Source organism: Haliotis rubra, unplaced genomic scaffold (genome assembly GCF_003918875.1).
Source record: "Haliotis rubra isolate DU_JTF1 unplaced genomic scaffold, ASM391887v1 Scf5, whole genome shotgun sequence".
NCBI lineage: Eukaryota > Metazoa > Mollusca > Gastropoda > Lepetellida > Haliotidae > Haliotis > Haliotis rubra.
In genome coordinates this window covers 2717844-2741341 of record NW_025767190.1, presented here as the reverse complement: position 1 = coordinate 2741341, position 23498 = coordinate 2717844, and the positions used below count along the sequence as shown (strand labels likewise).

General features: G+C 40.4%; 1 protein-coding gene across 1 annotated transcript in view; it reads left to right on the top strand.

Annotated features, from left to right (window-relative positions):
* LOC124291803 (E3 ubiquitin-protein ligase SMURF2-like) overlaps window positions 1–23498 on the top strand; it is a 74877-nt gene that overhangs the window by 38199 nt on the left and 13180 nt on the right. Inside the window, 10 exon segments of the mRNA XM_046728877.1 lie at window positions 4551–4634; window positions 7725–7936; window positions 8388–8472; window positions 14242–14412; window positions 15132–15186; window positions 15189–15296; window positions 16813–16916; window positions 17088–17202; window positions 18901–19079; window positions 19450–19587. Coding sequence (XP_046584833.1) covers window positions 4551–4634; window positions 7725–7936; window positions 8388–8472; window positions 14242–14412; window positions 15132–15186; window positions 15189–15296; window positions 16813–16916; window positions 17088–17202; window positions 18901–19079; window positions 19450–19587 — 1251 coding nt within the window.

Genomic DNA, 23498 nt, shown 5'->3' with positions numbered 1-23498 from the left:
TGTTTTGTGTTGGTCTGCCAAGAATGTTATCTTGTCACTACTGTCGAGCTGGTTGTTTACAGTTCTTCACGTTACGGAAACTTATTAGTTAATCAAGATGTGAAGCATTTGCTTTTAATCCTCAAGATGTTACAGGTTAGGAATCGAGGTGATCAACCTACTGGTATATGTACATAAATTACTAGGAATTGATTAATATTCCAATATCAGACACTATTTTCTGTATCTTTCTAATTCATTTTCTGGATACTTACACGTAATTGGGTTAAGCTAAGTGTGATCTTGCACTTCACATGTTTTATCATGTTTGAAAAGGAGGCACAATAAAATCTGTGACTGTTATCGTTGGTGAATCTAGCAATGGCAGGAGCTGCAATCATAAAGATAAGATACAGATTGAGAAAAACAGGAGCATGGCTTCTCCCAGGCTGATGAACACATCAGAAATGGGAAGGTGGAAAAACATGTATTTGTTACACAAGGATTATATTCCAGGACAAGTTTGAGGCGAGTGGAAACGGTGAATGAAGATGATGGTGAAATGATAGGCACCCAGGAGAATGGGATGTAATTACCACACAACAAACTTGGCCTTGTGGTGCGGGAGGGGGAGAGAAGAGTACCTGGGGAGGGTCTGGAGCTTTGCCAAACTGGGTATATGTGTTGAATCTTTTTTCCATTCCTTGGTAGTCACCATAGTCTTGGTCTGATTATCCACCGTGTATAGCCAGGACCTTCACTACACCGTGCTGTTGGTAGGAACAACTGCTTGGTACCAGTAGATGGAAACCTTTATATGTTTGCGCTGTTTGTAGTCTCACTTCTTGTGAGCCAGGTGTGTTACAATGGTTATGGGCGACAGCTTTGACATATTTTTACACTGATCTTTACAATAGTGGCAGATAGTAAACAAGAAAATGCAGAGATAAGATAATATAGTTGCTCTACGTTTTGATGTAGTTTTGATATTTTTAGTCAAAGAAAGTTTTTATTTTACCCAAATACAAATATTTCCGGAAATTACAGAAGAAACTGCTTTTATGATTCTCTTTATATTTTTAAATGATATTTGCTTCAGGTGGTAAAAACTATTGGCAAGTGTAGGAAAGGCTGATCATTTACATGTGTTTGTAGTTAATGGTAGTGTAGAGATTCCATTCAACTCATTCAGGATTCTATTGTTCATGTTATACAATTTCCCAGGCACTTGAAGATCCAGGTTAGAATTTGTCTTCAGCAACCCATGCTTTTGATATGAAGCGACTAACAGGATTGGGTGGTCAGGCTTGCTGACTTGGTTGACACATGTCATCGTATCCCAATTACGTAGATCAATGCTCATGCTGTTGATCACTGGATTGTCTGGTCCAGACTTGATTATTTACAGACCGCCACCATATGGCTGGAATATTGCTTTGTGCGGCATTAAACAACAACCAACCCAAACCAAACCAGGCACATGGTCTCATTATGTAAGAGTATATATGACAGGGAGTGTGTCGTTCAGCAAATCTGTTCTCCTGTGGTTTTCTGGGTTAGAATTGGTCCCTGAAACATGGAGTAGATGGTCAGACTCGCTGACTTGCTTGTCATCGTAACCTGATGGATTGTAGCTCACAATATCAGTCACTGGTTCAGATCTGAAAGTTAGGCTGCAGTCACACAGCTGAATGACTGTAACATGAAGCAACATAAACAAAATAGATGTGACGGACGACGTAGTTATTTGTCTTGCTTTGGTTCTACAGGGATGCAGCAGGCTTTTGTTGATCACATCCTGCCAAGTGCACTTGTAAACTCTCTTACTCTAGCAGCTTGAGATACTTCTGAGTGTTTATATATTGTAATAACAAGGCATTTCAAGCTCTTGTCTTGCCACACACAGAATCTGTCTACATGAGGATGTTCTTCACACACATGCACATGATACATTGCTTGTATGAAGCACTGAAAGGCTGATAGAGGAGTGATGTTGTTAAATATTGTAACATGCTCACACCTCCCCAACAAACTGTAAATACCTTTCTCAATAATCACACACTTACTTAATGTTGGGGGAGGTTGGTTAGCCTAATGGTTCAGCATCGGCTTGTTGCACTGAAGCCCTGGGTTTGATTCTCCGCGTGGGTACAGTGTGTCGTGTCCCTTTCTGGGGTCTTTCCTCTTCTGTCTGTCCCCTAGGTGTTGTAGCATGAATATTGCTGAAAAAGGGATTTGATTTGATTTAATTTATGTCATGGATCTGAGCTAAGACCATTTTCTTCATTGGTAAAACATCGGCAATGGGGAGTTTATCTACTAAAAACTTTGAGCTCAATAACTACTCGGAGGAAGTAGTTGTATGACACAGCACTTCAGTATCACAAAGCAGCAGCAATATTGTAGAACATTACAAATAATGGAAAACATGCCAGTCTGTGATGCAATCTTGTCCCAACGCCAGATTATTCCAGTCATTGCTGGTGCAAGATATTGTCATGCCCACAGTATAAATCTTATATGACATGATGGCTAAAGCATCTGAAGTGAATTATCTCCATTGCTTAGAAGCCATGGGGAGTCGCCTCTAAGTGTCGGTGGAACAGATGATAGGTGACATTGCTGTGCAGATATAATGTGTTCCATATTGTGCCACAGCTTGATTACACTATTGATGTGTCCATGACGAGGGATCCAGGTGGTAAACCGTGTCAGTCAAGTAGATGGCTGACGTTGTGTAAGGTACATGATCCTTGAGCAGCGCCGTGCCCCCTCCCCCCCAAGCTCACTAACTGTGCTGATGTCCTGTGTGGGAACTGGTAGATGCATGCTTTCTGTTACGATTTTTCTGTTTGTCAACAACCTTGACAGATGGAGAAGACATGCGACGAACATGTTGAAACTAATATCTAAGATGGCTGAAAACTATGCTTTGTTGCAAGGTATAAGACATGTATACAATCTTTCTTCATAGCTATTTTGTGGTTTCTTTTGCATCATGAAATGGTATGTGACATTAGGTATATATGATAGCAAGTCTATATTTAACTGGATGCACTTTTGTAAACAAAACCAGTAGGCAATGGGTGTCAGTATCAGTGGTTTTCTGGATAGTTAATTTGTGTATTGTGATATTTACCGTCTTTTACACTTAAGTTTTGTGGTGAGAGTATAACACTTGTTATCACCATCCTCTCATTTTCAATATTTCCCTCGGGTTTAATCTTTGCTGTGTGAATTTTTTTGTACAGAAAATGTTTTATTATGTCTTTGAAAAAGGCAAGAGAACAGTTTTCAAAATTGTGATCCTGAACATAAACTTGATAAGAATGTTTGAAAGCTATCTCTGGGGATAAGATGCTGTCTCCTCCATCTCTTGTTATCATTCATTTGCAGAAGCTGTGCATCCCGGATAAGATTGTACACGCAGGAGGATCCTGTGTGTTGAACCTACGTATGAATTAGTCATTGTATGCTTGTTAATCACTAGTGGACATCATGTCTGTATTCCGGGACATATCTCGGTGGGGAAGGGGATAACTTATAACTATTGGAGGGGTGAGTTGTCACTATAGGAGGGGTGAGTTATCTCTGTAGGAGGGGTGACAGGAGGGATGGTGTCTCTATTAGAGGTGTTTGGTAGGAGGATATATCACTACAGGAAGGGGGGACAGGCCCTCATGTCGTTGCAAGGATTAAAAATTGAACAAAAGATGACTTGAAATGCTTCACAGTACAATACATCATGACAAGACCAGACACTTCCACCCACCCACCTTTGCCGATCGCTGGTTATTCCGAGATGTATAAAAATAGGACATGGGGTATTCCTTGTATCAACATAGGACATAGTATATTCCTTGGTATATCAATATAGGACATGGGGTGCTCCCTGATGTATCAATATAGGACATGGGGTACTCCCTGATGTATCAATATAGGACATGGTGTATTCTTTGATGTATCGATATAGGAGATGGGGTATTCCTTGATGTATTGATATAGGACATGGTGTATTCCTTGATGTATCGATATAGGACATGGTGTATTCCTTGATGTATCGATATAGGACATGGTATGTTCCTTGGTGTATCAATATAGGACATGGTATATTACCTGATGTATCAATATAGGACATGGGATATTCCTTGATGTATCAATATAGGACATGGTATATTCCCTGATGTATCAATATAGGACATGGTGTATACATATTTTCTGATGGGTATCAGGGGGCGGTCGGGTATCCTTGATGTATCGATCATATAGGAGATGGCTGGTCGGGTAGCCTAGTGGTTAAAGCGTTCCCATGTCACACTGAAGACCCGGGTTGGTTTCCCCCACCATAATATTGATAAAAGCGACGTAAAACCAAACCCAAGCCACTCACTCACTCACTCACTCACTCACTCACTCACTCACTCACTCACTCACTCACTCACTCACTCACTCACTCACTCACTCACTCACTCACTCACTCACTCACTTGATGGATTGATATATCACATGATGTATTCCCTGATGTATCAATGTCAAACGTGTATGGTTTAGTATTATATTTTTTGCTTCAGATGGGAGGAGCGTCGCACAACAAGTGGCCGTGTACATTATGTAAATCATGTCACCAGGACAACACAATGGGACAGACCCACAAGGTAGGTGTAACTGATATGAGTCACTGGATTGTCTGGACCAGGCTCAATTATTTACACATGGTCATCATAGAGCTTGAATATTGTTGAGTGCAGCATTATACAACAAGCTGACATGATATTATGTTACCTTTTGTTATTTACGGTTATTGTATTTGATCAGTGATATCCTGATATCAGTATGAACCAAAATCATACTGACTTCCTCTAAAACAAATTGTGCCCTTTGAGGATCCTATGATCTGGTGCTCCCCACCCCTTCCCTCACCCCATTGGACTGCCATCACACCTGACTCCCAGGCTCCACTAACTCATTCACCTGGGCACCCCCATGTACAAAGACATTACACCAGACTGCCATGCTTCTCCCACTCACCTGGTAACCTTCCATCCTCTTCTCTCTCCATCTCCCCTGACTACTAACATGCTTACCAACACTGACTACCATTCTGCCACTCCCAGGGATATGTACACTATGTCAACAGTACACACATGTTATGAATCAGGTCATGGTGCTGTTTCACCCTTGTATCTCCCACTACCTCCTGCTTCTTCCACCCAGAACCCTAATGAGAAATTCTACATGCTCCCTGGGAGGGAAGGTAACCTTTTGCAACACCCCCACAGGTAGAACGATAGGTTAGTGGCTGCATCTGGTGTGACCTTTGCTACAGGTATATGCTTTGCTGGATTTATGAATGGCTGATAGTTATGTGGTTGATGATGGCTGTGACTGTTCTTAAATAGTGTATGTGATAGTGGTTGCCATGTGTCATATTTGTGTCCTCCTAGATGTGACTTTGTCACATTGATATAATTTAGATTGATAATCTTGTCAGATTTTGAATTATCAGTGGTGATAATTCTGATAGTTAGATTAATGGCTATATTCCTTAAGCATGACATTTTAATGCAATAAATTATTATTTTTGAAGGAGTGTAAATCAGTCTTCAGTATTGCTAAAAAAAACGCATTTCTACCTGTCCAAAGCTCTTTCTACCCTTACCCATGAAGGTCTGGGTTAGAATATTGATCTTCAGTAACCCTTGCTTGTCGTAAGAGGCGACTAACGTGATTGGGTGGTCAGGCTCGCTGACTTGGTTGACACATGTCATCAGTTCCCAATTGCGCAGATCGATGCTCATGTTGTTGATCACTGGATTGACTGGTCCAGACTCAATTATTTACAGACCGCCGCCATATAGCTGGAATATTGCCGAGTGCGGTATAAAACTAAACTCACTCACTCATTCTTTCTACCCTAACTACTAATTTCTGACACTACTTAGCATATGGACTATTCTTGTCAGACCTTACTCTACATTTTTTGACTGGACCTTAGCTTCAGGCTGTTGTTAATGGCACTGAATGGTGAAAGAATTCAAAAGTGGGAGTTCTTAATTCACTTTTGGAAAATCAATGATATTTGTCCATCACTTAGCTGGAGTCTTGGCACAGTGACGGGATTCCTGACAGCTTCCTGCTGTATGTTGTGACTGTAAGCAATGTGCAGAACTGAATACCCAGTCCCTGTGTAAATACATGGATATTAGTAATGCGGTATTAATGCTCAGTACTCTCCTACAACAACTAGATAATCTCACTGGAAAGTGGCCCACTGTCTGAACTGTTGTGCTCATGGAGTATGGTGTATGTGCATACTTGCATCCATTCACTGATGGATTCTCATCTTTGCCAAATGTCAGGCTTCAGTGTAGCTCTCAGTTCCCTCTGCCCTGCCAACATGTCACTGGGACCAGTGGATGGTTACAGGCTTTGGTCTCAGCTGTTAGGGTCATGGGTAAGGTGCTACTGTGTTTGCTTACTGTGACATACAGATTGGTTTGATTCCCTACATGGTTACCAATGTTCAAAATTAAGCATGAAAGTCAAGGTTTCCTTGTCATAAACCTAAGGTTGAAAAGTACAAATATAAAGGGTCACAAAATTCATATTGTAGCAGTAAATGCACCCTCAATTAGGAACACAGATTTTAGAGCCAGTTATCGTGTATCTTTTATGCCTTTCTGGCCCTTTAACAAAGGTACAAGGTTGAGATGAAGAATTCCAGGCAGTATTGTGTGTTTACATATTGTTTGTACTCTGGGACGAAAACAGAAAAAAAAAATTCTCATACCTGAATTACACATCTTCAAGGAGCCTGTCAACCCACATCAAATAATTCCATCATTATTGCCCGAGAGCTAGATGTTTTTCGACCCACCTCTCTGTTGGTGGCTGTGATGTTTCCAGTGGTGTATGCAGATGACATTTGTTGTGTAAGGGTCTGCTCGGTTTTTCCACCCTCCCATTTCACACTCTGCCCTCCTTGTATGGGATTGCCTGAAGGGAGTCAGGTAGAATTGCTAGGATGTAAAACGGCAGTTACAATATCAGCCAGTCATGTGGGCGACAGAGGAACAGATTCGGGGATAAATATGTGATTGATCAATGGTCTGGTGCCATATTTGAGGACTGAATGAATGTAGATGTGGCTCATACACGTTATGACTTATTTTGCACTTTAACTTCCCAGTTTCATCAACATTAATTATTTTCATGTATGTTTGGATTATATATATAGGTATAGTTTGGACACAGGTGTTCATCTGTGAGGGTTTACATGAAATTGTGTTGTACTTGCTGGAAGTGTTCTCAAAAGAGTATAAAACTTCAGTTTATAAAGTTGAACTTGAGTGTTTTAAGACTGATGTTATGTTGGGTATATAGGTAGGGTGGTAGTGTAGTAGTTAAGGCCTTTTCTTGCCGTGCGGAAGACCCAGGTTCGATTCCCCACATGGGTACAATGTGCAAGCCCATTTCTGGTGTCGCCTGCCTTGATATTGCCCAAACATTACTTAAAGCGGTGTAGAACCATACTCACTTACTCACTCATTCTAGCATAGGTTGCTAGGGACCAATTATAATTCAGGGACTTGCACAGGTTGGTTGAATCGATCTCATGATTGGGATAATGTGTTGTCATGTTGTCATGTCATGTTGGATGGCATGGTTTATTTGGCTGTACCATCACTTTAAAGTATTACGTTTTCATTCATTGTACTGTAAATCAATCCTTGCTTGCTTTGTAGGCCTGCCACTGAGTGTCGCCGCCCTGTGAGTGTGGTAAACCCTGTGGTGAGCAGTCCTGGCTCATCATCGTCATCATCCTCCCCCAGCAGCTGCCCTGACGACAGCAACAACCAATCCAACCACCAGTTCGTGAGGCGCAGGTCAACACGCAGGCGACAGTATCTCAGTCGGGCGGAGCTGCACAATGCTGTCACTCTGCCAGAGGGATATGGTAAGATATCTAATGTACCTAGAATTATCAAGAATTATTTTTTATTTCACAAAGTTCACCCTGATTATGTCTCAGGTGTGTCATCATCATACTTGTGGTAATTGATCTGTGTTGTAATTCAGTTTGTTACATAAAACAACTATTCATGGTGATGTTATGACATTCATAAGTGTTGTTGCTGGAGAAAGCAAATGGATTTAATGCTGATGTAGGTAACCATACTTGCACATCTCTCTTAGAGACCCTGTTTGTTAATAAAACCGTCACCTGAATTCCATTCCCATGCCAGTCTATACTAAAGCAGGATAGGGTCATCCAATTTCAGCCCTGAAATGAACAGATTTGAGATTTTTGATAATTATTTTTACTCAATCATGTACATAATTTTTATTTATGTGAGTTATCCTGCCTATCTGGCCTGTTATCCTGATTATGATGGTGTATATTACAGAACAACGGACCACTCAGCAAGGTCAGGTGTACTTCCTGCACACAAGGACAGGGGTCAGCACATGGCATGACCCGAGAGTACCCAGGTAGGGACAACAAACTCTTTAGGAAGCTCTTAACCAGGGTTAGAAATTTACATTGTAATTAAATTTAAATTTAAATTGTAATTTCCAAAATTCATTTAGTGACATTTCTTTGTGGACTCCCACTTACAACTGTTTTGTACACAGCAACATGGTAACAATAATCTTTGTGAACTGGTGGAAATAATAGAAAGCCTAACCCTGGTTACCAGTATTTGTTTTAAGACCATGATCCCACCTTATAAATGACAGGGGTTTTGTTGAAGTTTCATTCAACTGTGACTTGAGTTTACAATCTGAGAGTAAGTTTCCTCTGTAACCTATGAAATTCTGAGGTTACTGAATGATATGTCAGTCAGTGTCTGTAGAGATACACTTCTGTTTCATGAATTTCAAGAGATGAAATTTGGTTTATTTAGATAGAACGTAAAAAAGTCTAGATGAGAGCTGTATCCCTCGCTGACAAACATTGTTCCTGGATGAACAAAAGTTTTCCCTGTGAAATTAGAATAAAAAAATTTGAACTGCCACTACTGACAAATAGTGTAATTGCCTTGTGTAAACAAAAACATGGGAAGTGTTAAGATTTACCTGATATATTTATTCTGCAGTTTTTGGAATGTGTTTTTGTGTGGAAAAAATAATCAGAGAAAGATAACATGCTTTTGAAGCATGATTAAAATATGTCACTTTTTCCAGTTTTAATGACGAATACGCCACAAATATCACAAGTCTTTGGCTATTCCAAACAGTTCATTTTGTTACCTGATTTTCTTCCCAAACATTTAAATTTCTGATGATAGGCACACAAAAAAGTCTGAATTCACATTCCTTAATCAATTATTGTATACTTCTGTTAGAGCATATTGGAGAGTTGTTGGTCAATTGTGGTTTCGTAGAGTCTTGAATCCATGTGCAATTTCATCCCCATGCCATAAGCATACCCACTGCCACCTCAATCAGTCAGTTGTGTACCTACACCATGTGCTTCCAATCTGAAGCTGTGTTCAAGAAGAATGGCAGCAGTATGTGGTCATTGTTTACAAAGATATTACCTGTACGTGCAGGATGTTATCAGTGCCGTTTACACCAAGCATCTTCTTCTGATGTTTTTACACCTAGACTTTAATGCTTCTTTAAAGTAGAGTTGTTTCTCCAGTAAGTTTGTCATTCAACCACAGTGAACTAGCCCACTGTGTGTCCCTAAAACCTTGATGCCTACTCGAGTCCTTGATGCCTACACAACTAGACCGGCCCAATCAATGTTTGCACAGCAAGTCCTTTATGCCTATTAAAATAGAAAGTCGGTGTTTAGATATGGCCCAGTCAGGTGTTTCTTCACTGAGTTCTTGATACTGAGAAGCCTACTGAAGGAGACTGATCCCCTCAGTGTTTCCTGAGATCTTGATGCCTACTCAGGAGGATCCACTCAGTGTTTCCTGAGATCTTGTTTCAAGGAGACATTGAGATCTTGATGCCTACTCAAGGACACTGATCCCCCTCATTGTTTCTTGAGACCTTGATGCCATTGAGGACACTGATCAAGGAGACTGAGACCTTGATCCCCTCATTGTTTTCCTGAGACATTGATGCCTACTCAAGGAGACTGATCTCAGTGTTTCTTGAGACCTTGTTACCTGAGACATTGATGCCTGCTCAAGGAGACTGATCCCCCTCATTGTTTCCTGAGATCTTGATGCCTATTGTTCAAGGATGACTGATCCCCCTCATTGTTTCCTGACCTTGATGACTCATTGATGCCTACTCGGTGTTTCCTGAGACTGATGCCCCCTCAGACTGTTCCCCTGAGATCTGAGACCTTGATGCCTACTCAAGGAGACTGATCCCCCCATCAGTGTACTGAAGCCTGAGACATTGAGTGTTACCTGAGACCTTGATGCCTACTCAAAGACACTGACCCCCTCAGTGTTTCCTGAGACCTTGATGCAGACTGGCCCCATCAGTGTTTCTACACCTAATCTTTGATGCCTACACAAGTAGACATGCCCCTCGAGGTGTTTTCTTTTTTAGATCTTGATGTCTACACAAGAGGACCAGCCCCCTTTGGTGTTTCAACACTGAGAACTTGATGCCTACACAAGTTGACTAGCCCCCTTTGGTGTTTCCTCACCGAGAGCTTGATGCCTCTACAAAGTAGACTAATTCCTCTTTGATTGTTGTGGCACAATTCCAGAATTTCCTAGTTTTGAATTGCAGTGTAATGAATTGGATGAGACCATGGCTTGTATGCTTTATTCCTGTGTTAGATTATCTGAGCTATGTGGAACAAGCTGTTTTCCTCATGCTGCTTCACTTACTCGTTATGCTGGTAGCTGTTGAGTATATACAATCCTTTTGAAATTAGGTTTGTTTTGCCCATTTTCTATAAAAATCTGAAAACACCACTAACTATGGCTGATGCTTTTGCTGGGTCTGTTTTCATGCAGAGTCTGATGCATTGAATGGACCTGCACATGATTCATAGTTTTATAAGGAGGTATCCGGAAACCTCTCAGCAGCAGTCAGATCACTATCAGAATGCTATATTATTATGATTATGATTTTCACCGCATTTCCCTTATATCCACGAATCAAGGTTACGCGAGTGTATTATTAAAACCATACCTGCTCTTAAAGGGTACAAAGTTGAGGGTTTCCACAGCTTGTAAAACAACTTTGTCGACGTTTACATGACATTCCCATTTTTCAAAGGATGACATGCTGGTTGCAATCGCCGTTGTAGCACATTGTAATTGTCTACTTATAACCACTTGTGTTTATAAGTTGACATTCAAGTATACCTGATAGCTATAAGAGTAAACTCATGAAGGATGTTGACTGAAGAAGTGCAAACGTAATGATGAGGACTGGGATCGGCATTATGACAGTTGTAAGGTGTAAGGATGGTTCGTTGAAGTGAAACAGAGCTTGTTTCCTGGGAACAGTTTAACCTGGCATTCATCACGGGGAAACTGTTTTTGTGGTGGAACTGCAATAGTAGCAGCACTAACTTGGCCTTGAAGAAGAGCAGCACTCGTATGTTATTAACAGAATGTTCTAATGTACCACCCAGTAGCTGTGTGTAAACTGCCAGTTACCCAACATACCATCTCCAAACACTGCTGAGTTTGCCATTCGTTGAACGGTTCCCACTGTCTGCCCGAGAACTTAGTCCTGCTAGCACAACGAATCCACTATGAGATGAATATGATACATATCATGAATATTGGGTAACAAATATGATTATTAGGTAATACAACAACAAGTCAGCAGTTGATGCATAATTCAACATAATCAATGACAGAATAACAGAAGAAATTATTGACCATGTTCACACGATTAATTTATCATGACCTTGACCAGTGACCACATTAGCGTGTTGGTGATTATACGTTATGGCTTGGATAACTATTTTGCACATCTGATAAATAAGGCCCCAATTGAAGTAAAATCACTCCTTTTTAAAAAAATATAAATGAATGTTCGATTCTGGTGATCGTGAATAGCAAATCGATTTCACGAAGGGATACATTTTGGATCACCGAATACGGCCCTAATAATGTAATGTCCATCACATGTGTTCAGCATACAGAAACTACTGACAGCAATTGTATGACAACCGGGGTTTACCTACTTACTTCACCAGAAGGAACACTGTCTAAAAGCAAGTTAAAGGAAACCACATATTTGTTATGCTCTGAACAGATTATATTTTGGGTTATAAATGATTTTCTAAACATACTTACAGTGAATACTGTTGAAACACGTATGAAATACAGGTGATCACAGATTCTCTTGATTACTGATGTGATAAGACGTATAACACTACGACTGAATCTATGGAAGGGGAATTGGGCATTCTTCTCCCCTAAAATGTGGTTTGATTCTCCAAAATATATCTGCAAAGCCAACTCCTGTCCTGCTGCCATGTTTTCACTAACAGCAGCCTAAAACCTGAAAATTCATTTGGTTCATAGAATACTTGTCAGTGTTTTGTGCCACTGTGCCTGTAATTTAACAGTGACACATGTATCGACATCTTGTTTAAGGCAGGATTGATACAGCAGTTATATGTCATGGAACATGTATGTTAATTGTTTTGTGATCAGTGTGTGGACAGATGTAATTCCTTTTAGAGTCTGTTTAGTAACCTAAGTCTCAGCAAAGCTGAGTTATTCATGTGAACAAATCGTTTACATTATTGTTATTGAAACTGGCAATAAATCACCGGGGCCTGTACTCAAGGGGCTAGCTGAAAAACACCCATCCATCTCCATACTGCAGCCAAGGGTAGAACAACCGTGGGTGTTAGCAATGAAAGCAAACCTGATACTCACCATGCAGGAAGCTCCAGCTGGTCTCATTCGTACCAAACTCTAATAGTTTTATGATTGGGTATTGTGATATCTTATTGTTCCCAAAATACCTTTTGGCTGCAGTCTTGTCAAGTTTTTGGTGTTTTGGTCTTTGATACTTTTCTTTGAGGATTTGTGGAATGTTTAGAAGGAATCAGTACGAAAGTAAACCGGGTTCCAAAATTCTTTTGATCTCATGATGTCTATCCTACAAACATTTAAAATGAATCATCAGTGAATTTCACATTTCATCAGAGCGAAATCCAGTTACAGTTTCATATGTAGTACATATTTAGGTGAGGTTTCAGTTTTATATAACAGACTTATCAGTTGAAGATATCTTGTGTGAAGAAAATAGCAAAACCCTTTGAAAAATTCACACACCTAAATTTGAAATCCACCTGAAGTTGAAAAGCAATGATAACCAGGCGATAACCATGTTCCCTATCAGTCTGTCTGAATGTGTGAGGGCAACACCCTAGTGCAAAGTAGCAGGATCTGGTTAACCTGTGCTGGGCCAGGTGTTGTGAGTCACTGTTTCACTGGAAGCCTATATACATGCTGCCAGATGGCCCAACCAAATGCTGCCTGTTCTTCAGTTGTTCTTAAAACAAAAAAACTATCTGTTAAAAATAGCTGATCTCACCGAGTGTGTGCTCAAGCTAACGGACACCGCTAACAGACCAGACTTGTACGAGTTTGGCAGCTTGCCCTTTGAATACGAGTTGAATTCAAGAAGATGTAAAACAGAAGTAATTAAATTTAAGGCTGTTGGGGTAATGAAGCATGATAGAAGATAATTAGATTTTTACTTCACTTTGCATGATGAGCCTGTGTTGTCGCCACTCTCACAGTCAAAAGTGTTTGCTGGCCTTATCTTGTAGATGTTGATGTTAACAAGAAAGTATTATCTCTTGATATGACAAGGGTAATCAGAGCTGGATGAACGTGTATTTTTCAGTTACACTTGCAATTAGGAATATATATATTTTTTCTTTTTTTCTTTCTTCTGTATGGGAATTGCATTAAAATGTCAATGTGTCAGTGAGAGTTTAAACTTGAAACAGCTCAAATTGGCGCGTCATTGGTGTACATTTTTGTTTTGATGGTGGGACCACCTTGTACTTTTAATTAGGCAAACAGTTTGCTCTCTGTTTGACTCACAGATAACTCATAACAAATTAACTGACAATTATGGGTACTGCATTTAAGGAATTGAGAGGTTATTTTGGCATCATGTTTAAAGTGTTTGCTAAGTAAGACCTTGGTTTGAATCTCAGCTTGTCTATGAGTCAGTTTCCCCTGTAAATAGACTTTGCTTGAGTATAGCTAAACACAGTGTAACACTCATCTATACTCATCTATGGACATTTTCTCTATGTCGGAGTACATATAAGAATGTTTGTTTTATTTTCAGGGATATTTCCAATCTGAATCTTGGTGAGGAAGATCTGGGTCCCATGCCTCGAGGCTGGGAGTTAAGACAAACAGGGAATGGTCGTGTCTACTTTGTTGATCACATCAACCGAACCACCCAGTTTACAGATCCCCGACTCTCGGCCAACATCCAGCTCATTCAACAGAAATTGTGAGTTAAATATATGACCAGAAAATGATTCCTTGTGTCCTGCATTGTTCAAAATTTAGCTAAAAAATCAAGGGTTCCTTATTCTAACCCAATATTAGTAGTTATAATGAAGAAATGCCCTGGATTCAAGTGTAGAACACCTAAAAGACACCAAGATCTCCTTTAATTTGGAAAGTCATATGGACTTACTCTTCAGAATGGTGGTTATTGCTGCAAGAATATTTCAAATTCAAAGATGTCCCCGAGAATTTGTTATTGTCATTGTTTGTGTGCATAGCAAGTGCAGAGTGATTTTTCTTTTGGGAAAATATGTGGTTGATTTGTTGGTTGTGCCATATATTTCTCTGGTCCTCAAAATTTGGCTTATCTGCAGTCATATACAGTAGTTCAGATTTAGTATTAGCGTAGTATGGTTAGCATTGTATTTAACACACATCAAGGTATCTTAACAAACAATTTGTTCTGTCAAAAGCAATTACATAAGTACACTGCTACAGATACCAAGTTAGAGGTTGGTGTTTCATCTGTCTACTTTGCCTAGCTTGGCATGTTATTGTTGCCATCTAGGATTGTTACTTGAAATGAAGAATTTACTTAGTATTTGATCAGTGTCTTCCCATATTTTGATACAATGAACGTAAATTGGTTTTAATCATCTTAAGATGTATGACCAGCAATATTGAGTGCCATAGATTAAGTATGAGCAGAACATTTTCCAGGAAAAATTCTGACAAGGAGAATGATGTGCCTCTACCCAAGTACAAGCGTGACCAGGCAAGCGTGACCTGGTCCAGAAGATGAAGATTCTGAAACAGGAGTTCAGTGCTCTGCAGCCCCAGGCAGGACACTGCAGGATGGAGGTCTCCAGGGACGAGATATTCGAGGTAGGTAGACACAGATGGTAGATGTAACCAGGTAATGGCCCCAGGCAGGACACTGCAGGATGGAGGTCTCCAGGGACGAGATATTCGAGGTAGGTAGACACAGATGGTAGATGTAACCAGGTAATGGCCCCAGGCAGGACACTGCAGGATGGAGGTCTCCAGGGACGAGATATTCGAGGTAGGTAGACACAGATGGTAGATGTAACCAGGTAATGGCCCCAGGCAGGACACTGCAGGATGGAGGTCTCCAGGGACGAGATATTCGAGGTAGGTAGACACAGATGGTAGATGTAACCAGGTAATGGCCCCAGGCAGGACACTGCAGGATGGAGGTCTCCAGGGACGAGATATTCGAGGTAGGTAGACACAGATGGTAGATGTAACCAGGTAATGGCCCCAGGCAGGACACTGCAGGATGGAGGTCTCCAGGGACGAGATATATCGAGGTAGGTAGACACAGATGGTAGATGTAACCAGGTAATGGCCCCAGGCAGGACACTGCAGGATGGAGGTCTCCAGGGACAGAGATATTCGAGGTAGGTAGACACAGGGATGGTAGATGTAACCAGGTAATGGCCCCAGGCAGGACACTGCAGGATGGAGGTCTCCAGGGACGAGATATTCGAGGTAGGTAGACACAGATGGTAGATGTAACCAGGTAATGGCCCCAGGCAGGACACTGCAGGATGGAGGTCTCCAGGGACGAGATATTCGAGGTAGGTAGACACAGATGGTAGATGTAACCAGGTAATGGCCCCAGGCAGGACACTGCAGGATGGAGGTCTCCAGGGACGAGATATTCGAGGTAGGTAGACACAGATGGTAGATGTAACTAGGTAATGGCCCCAGGCAGGACACTGCACTGCAGGATGGAGGTCTCCAGGGACACGAGATATTCAGGGAGGTAGGTAGACACAGATGGTAGATGTAACCAGGTAATGGCCCCAGGCAGGACACTGCAGGATGGAGGTCTCCAGGGACGAGATATTCGAGGTAGGTAGACACAGATGGTAGATGTAACTAGGTAATGGCCCCAGGCAGGACACTGCAGGATGGAGGTCTCCAGGGACGAGATATTCGAGGTAGGTAGACACAGATGGTAGATGTAACCAGGTAATGGCCCCAGACAGGACACTGCAGGATGGAGGTCCAGGTCTCCAGGGATAAGATACCTTGGTACACCGTTGCACTTCCCATTAGAGCCAATAGGGCTTGAATGATCATGATGGAAAAAGGTGCTTGCATTGGGATCCATTTGAACCACATGCTCTCATGATGACAGTTAGTTGGCCTTACCACTGATTTGCCTGGACTATATCCAGGTTGTCAGTATATGATGATAGTACTGCAAGAGAATAACCCCCATTTACTAATCTATTTAAGAGATATTTTGACGGAAAACAGTCATTACTCTCTATATTTACCTCCTCTATTGACTGCTATAGTAAGTGATTAAGAGAAAGTGATAGTAATAACAGACTTTGCATAGATTTTTAAAAACTGTTTCATTTGGCAGGATTCTTATCGACAAGTCATGAAAATGCGCTCTAAAGACTTGCGGAAACGTCTGATGGTGAAGTTCCGTGGCGAAGAAGGTCTCGACTATGGTGGTGTTGCGAGGTAATGTTCAGTGAACTGTCAGTAGCAGAAGAGAATGTTACTAACTGCTCATGCAGAACTCATTATCAAATTAAGTATCTTTGCATATTCAGAAAAGGAAAAGAAAGTTGGTGTAAAATTAACTTTGGCTGAAGATGCCTGTTCCTACTGTTGTATTGTTGTGTTGTGCAGGGAATGGTTCTACCTGCTGTCGCATGAGATGCTGAACCCTTACTACGGCCTCTTCCAGTACTCCAGGGACGATATCTACACGCTCCAGATAAACCCTGACTCAGGGGTCAACCCAGTAAGTCTCCATTACCGTCATTGGGATTGGGAGGCCCCAACATCCCCGACTGGTTGTGGGGCAACTTTGTGGATCGGGTGGTTAGACTTGGTGACTTGGTTCAATACTCATATAATTTTATTTCCGGTACTGAAAGGCCACAGGCCTGTAGTGCAATGCATTTATAAATCAATATTTACACGCACGGATAATATACATGAAGAAGGGAAAATAATCAACTTTAGGTTACATTGTGTTCTGAGATATATTCTGTCCTAAACAACATGGCATAGTAAGCAAACATTGACAAGTTTTGAAGTATAGTATGGGTTTTGTTATTCAACAATGCTGAGAATTTATAAAGGTTTGGATGGGCTCAATAATATTTCTTAATATACAACTTTCTGATGGAATTATCAGCAGGGCAAATTAAAAGAAAATGATATTCATCTTCTATTTGGTTAAGATCACATAGTTTGCAAGTTCTTTTTTCCTTTTTGACATTTTTAAATCTTCCACTTTCGATAGATAAATCATGTGAAGAACGTCTCAATCTGCTTAACGCTATCCTATACTTTTTTACGTTTAGACATGAAAGATAAGTTTCGGAGTCAAAAATACATGTCATAGTGACCCTGGCAGCTTGGATTATGGCTCATACTACTGGGCAAGAATAACTGGATTTTCCTGTACTGAATTAATTATTTAAAGACTGTCGTCATATGGCTTGAATAGTACTGAGTGCAGAGTTGAAACCAAAACCAAAAATGTCCTCCCTTTTAAGGGAAGTGGGGTCTTTTCCATGAAACTGTCTCCGTGCTACAGCAGTTGTTAGTCCACGTTCATCAGACATTTATGTAGCACTGTTCTCAGCCAAAGTCAGCCGTAAATATTCCACACGAGAATTAAACATTTACCAGTTTTTGCTGTCAGTTATGAACTAATGTCATTGGTACATCAATTTAAAACAAGGCAGAAATTGTCTTTAGTGAATACTTACACATTATTGCAAATGCAGTGGGCAAGTTCAATGTTATAATGGTTTGGGGAAATAGACGCAATTTTGAACAAAAAAAACCCCAGTTTTTCCCATGTTGCCTTCCAAAGGCTCCTAGTTTAGAATCTTTGATGTGAAAGTGTGGGAATGACACTAATTTCAGCACTAACATTGCTTTGTACCCAGCCATGCAAAATGGTTGCTGTGTATGACTGTTTTGGAGTCTACCATGTTAAACCATCCTGTGCTTTTGTTAAGTTGAAAAATATTTAAAAAGAGTGTACTTCAGTGGTGCCTGTGAACTTCTAGTGGACTTCATAACTTGTGTTGTCATTTGTTTTGATATTGATATAAAAATAATTACACATATTTGAAATGCATCCTGATGTTGCATACTAGGGTAGTTTTCAGTTTGAGTGAGTGAGTTTAGTTAGCCGCACTCAGAAATATTCCAGCTATGTGGCGGCGGTCTAAATAATCGAGTCTGGACCAGTGATCAACAACATGAGCATCGATCTGCGCAATTGGGAACCGATGACATGTGTCAACCAAGTCAGTGAGTCTGACCACCCGATCCCATTAGTCGCCTCTTACGACAAGCATGGGTTACTGAAGATTTGTTCTAACCCGGACCTTCACGGGTTGTTTTCAGTTTGATCAAGAAAAGGGACCAACAGTACATATAGCACAGTTTATATGTAATTCAATCCATTTGTTTCCAGGAGCACCTGTCCTACTTCCATTTTGTTGGCCGTGTAATTGGGATGGCAATCTTTCATGGTCACTACTTGGACGGTGGCTTCACCATGCCGTTTTACAAGCAGTTACTAGGGAAACCTGTTGCCCTCGACGACCTGGAGAGTGTGGATCCAGAACTGCACAGAAGTCTTGTGTGGATGTTGTAAGTTTTCCATAGAATTGAAGACATATATATCCAAAATAGAATACATTCCACCATTCATTTCTTTTCACTGTTACAGCACTATGGGGCATTCCAGTGTATAAATAGGCCACGGTACCCATGCAACATATTACAACCTATGTGTATGGGGTAGAAGTAGGGGTAGGGATGACCTACTGATGTTGTTACATCCTATCTGATTATGTATATTGCTCATGCTGTCAATCACAAGTTTGCTGGGCCATACTTCATAATTTACCTGGAGTGTTATATCTGGAACAGTAATGCTGTGGGTTCCTTCACTGACAGATTTCTCACAGGGTCTCTCACTGTTCAGTTGAGGTTATGATGAATGTTTTCTGTCCTTCAGGGACAACAACATTGAGGCAGTGCTGGACCACACATTCTCTGTGGAACACAACTCCTTCGGTCAAGTCCAGGAACATGAACTCCGTCCAGGGGGAAAGGTTATCAAGGTCACAGAAGAGAACAAGAAGGAATATGTCAGGTTGGTCATACTGTCAGGTTGAGTGTGCTTAGTATACTAAGGCCCGACTTTTCTTTAAAGCCTGGTTTATAAATCCTGAAATCCCAAATTCCCAAGATGGAAATGAAAAACAAACAAATGTAAGGTCTGAGTATTTTTATGCCCCCGCCATATGTGGCAGGGGCATATAGGGTTACCCTCGGTGTCCGTCCGTCTGTCCGTCCATCCGTACGAAACAGGGAATGTATTCTATCCACTTCTCCACCATAACCGCTCTGTGGAATTCAATGAACTTATACATGGGCTTTCTTGGGACTCTAATGGTGTGCATCTCATATTTTGTTTTTTTATTTTATTGGTTTTTTTTGTAAGTTTAGAGACATTTGAACTTAGGTACATTTTGCTGAATTTCTCTGTTATGATAGTGTAATAGGGGATGAAGTCTATCCACTTCTCCACAAAAACTGCTCAACAGAATTGAATGAACTTCTACATGTCTTTTGTAGGGACTCTCAAGGTGTGCATTTCATAATTTTGTATGCAATTTCTTAATTTTGTCACTTTTACAGATGTTTGAACTTAGTTGAATCTCGTTCTATTCAGCCAGTGTTCGCTCCATCCAACAGGGGGTGTACGTTATCCACTTTTTAAAAACTACTTTATGGAATTCATTTAGATTACACATGTGCTTTATAGGGAGTCTAAAGGCGTGCATCTCATATTTTGATTTTGTATTTTATTTATTTTTCCAATTTTAATGCCGTTTGAACTTAGATAAATTTTGTTTAATTTCTCTCTGAATATAGTGTTGTAGGGGGTGAAGTCTATCCACTTCTCAACAAAAGCTGCTCAACAGAATTGATTGAGCTTCTACGTGTGTTTCACTGGAACTCTAAAGGTGTGCATCTCATACCTTGTTCATCAAAGTTCTTAATTTTGTCACTTTTACAGATGTTTGAACTTAGTTGAATTTTGTTCTATTCAGTCTGTTTGTTCCATCCGACAGGGGGGCGGTGGGGTAGCCTAGTGGTTGAAGCGCGGTTCGATTCCCTCGTGTGTGAAGCCCATTTCGAAGACCCGGTTCGATTCCCCACATGGGCACAATGTGTGAAGCCCATTTCTGGTGTCCCCAGCAATATTCCGTGATGGATATTGCTGGAATATTGCTAATAGCTGGAATATTGCGAAAAACTAAACTCAGTCAGTCAGTCCATCCAACAGGGGGTGTACGTTATCCACTTCTCCTCAAAAACTACTTTATGGAATTCATTTAGATTACACATGTGCTTTATAGGGAGTCTAAAGGCGTGCATCTCATATTTTGATTTTGTATTTCATTTATTTTTCCAATTTTAATGCCGTTTAAACTTGCATAAATTTTGTTGAATTTCTCTCTGAATATAGTGTTATAGGGGATGAAGTCTATCCACTTCTCCACAAAAGCTGCTCAACAGAATTGGCCTTCTATGTGTGTTTCATTGGGACTCTAAAGGTGTGCGTCTCATACCTTGTTCATCCAGTTTCTTAATTTTGTCACTTCTACAGATGTTTGAACTTGAATTGGCTCTATTCATCCAGTTCGTCCCATACAACAGGGGGTGTACTTTATCCACTTCTCCTCAAAAACCACTGCACAAAACCCATTTAGCTTACATATGTCTTTTATAGAGACTCTAAAGGTGTGCATCTCATATTTTGTTTTCGTATTTTATAATTTTTTGTATGTTTAGAGAATTTTGAACTTAGATAATTTTTCCTGAATTTCTCTCTGATGATAGTGAAATAGGGGATTAAGTCTATCCACTTCTCCACAAAAACTGCTCAACAGAATTGATTAAACTTATACATGTGTTTCATTGAGACTCGAAAGGTGTGCATGTCATAGTGGCATAGATGTTTATTGAACTTGTTCGTGAATTTTGTTCAATTATTGATCTTTATATGTCTTATGAATGTCAGCGGGGGCATCCATGTCCCTGGACACAATTTTTTCTTGTTTTTTTTATTGTACCTCAGACCAGAATTCAGTCAAATGTTAAAGTAACTCATTTATTGTCGTTATTAATAGAATTAAAGTACTTTCATTAAAACCTGTTTATACCCGTGAATGTCCGGCTTAGAATGAGCCTTCAGTAACCCATGCTTGTCGTAAGAGGCGACTAACGGGATTGGGTGGTCAGGCTCCCTGGCTAGGTTGGCACATGTCATCGGTTCTCACTTGCGCAGATCGATGCTCATGCTGTTGATCACTGGATTGTCTGGTCCAGACTCGATTATTTACAGACTGCTGCCATATAGCTGGAATATTGCTGAGTGCCGCGTGAAACTAAACTCACTCACTCACTAAAACCTGTTTAATATTTATGTTACAAACTTCTAAATTCAATGAACTGACAAATTGAAGAGGAAGTAAAGAAATATATCTGAAATTTGATTCTTTTTCTTAACATACTCACTTGAAACCTAAAATGTGTAGCCAGAAATCTGTAGCCAAGGAAACAGACAAAAATTCTGGCTTTAATTCCATGTAATGGACTAACAGGTCTTTGCCCGTCTACAAGCATGCTCGTGGTATTAACCACTGGCAGACTCTGACATTGTTTACAGGCCCCCATGATATCTGATATCCCGGGAATTGACTTAAATGTAACACTTGGTGTGTGTTCTGGATGATGACACGACAAAATGTAGTCAGCTTTCGTGGGAATGGTACTGACAAAGAATGTGTCTGTATGTGATCTCTATTGTGTTAATGACAAAAAACACTCAAGTTATCATGTGAACTATCTTTGCATGAAGGTCTAATTGTAGAAAACAGATGTGGTAAATTATTCCCCAGCTGCACATAGCTTACTCACTCCAGATCACATTACATCCATTACCAGTTTTAAACAGCAGTTCGACAACTTCTAGGTTGTTTTTCATCAAATTCCAATTCCAGTTGAACAATTAGTCTTTCTGCTGCTTGTGTACTCGACAATAGCATGGCACACTACTTCTGTACTTTGTAAACAATATCTGTTGTGCATGTGGTGGGTCGTTGGATATATTTAGATGTTTGCCACGGGATGAAGGCAATGTGTTATCTGTGAAAAATGAGAATGGAAAGTTATGTATCTAAACTGTTGTTATAAGGTCTAGTTGTACAAAATTCTGGTGTACTGAAGCTATTTCTGTCTTTGCACCCTGGCCTACCCTGAAGCACTCAGAACATCTGTGCAGTGTCATGCTGGGCTGAACCATATCATTGGCCCACTGCTTGGAATGGGTGTGGCTGGCTTATAAACATGTGCTAATCGTGTGTATTATTCTAACAATCTCTGCCAAGTATTGCAATAAGATAAAACAAATTGTGGATAATGTGATGATGCACACCTCCATATGATTGTTGGCATAGTGTTTATTTTATATTAAGGAAAAATAAAGGCTTTGATATTTGAGTTCTCACAGAAAGTTTTTATTTCATAGTTGATGTATGGCACTGATTAAGTTAGCTTTCAGTATCATACTGATTTTTCACCTACTGTATGGACACGGCCAGGTTGGATGTGCCTTTAAGACACCATATTAGAGTTAGTGACATTCTTTTTCATAGAGTCCTCCTTGGGGTACATATAAGCATTTAAATGTCCATTTAAAAATCCCTACGACAGTTGTAACAATATTTGAATACAAATATTTACAAAACAAAAGACTACGTTTTTGTCATGTGAGACCACCCCTACAGGGCCCCACGGACCCCTACAGCCAAGAGCAGGTAACTCTAGCCTATAACCTCGTACCTCACTTTCCATGCTGTCGTTTGGCTAGACGTGGTGTCCAGATCTACAAGAGAGTTGATTTTTGAAAACTCCCTGCTAAAGATGAGTGGTTCCGAAACAGCTACTGTATGTATGGTTCTCTATTTTCCCTGCATGGGCGATTTAGAGATT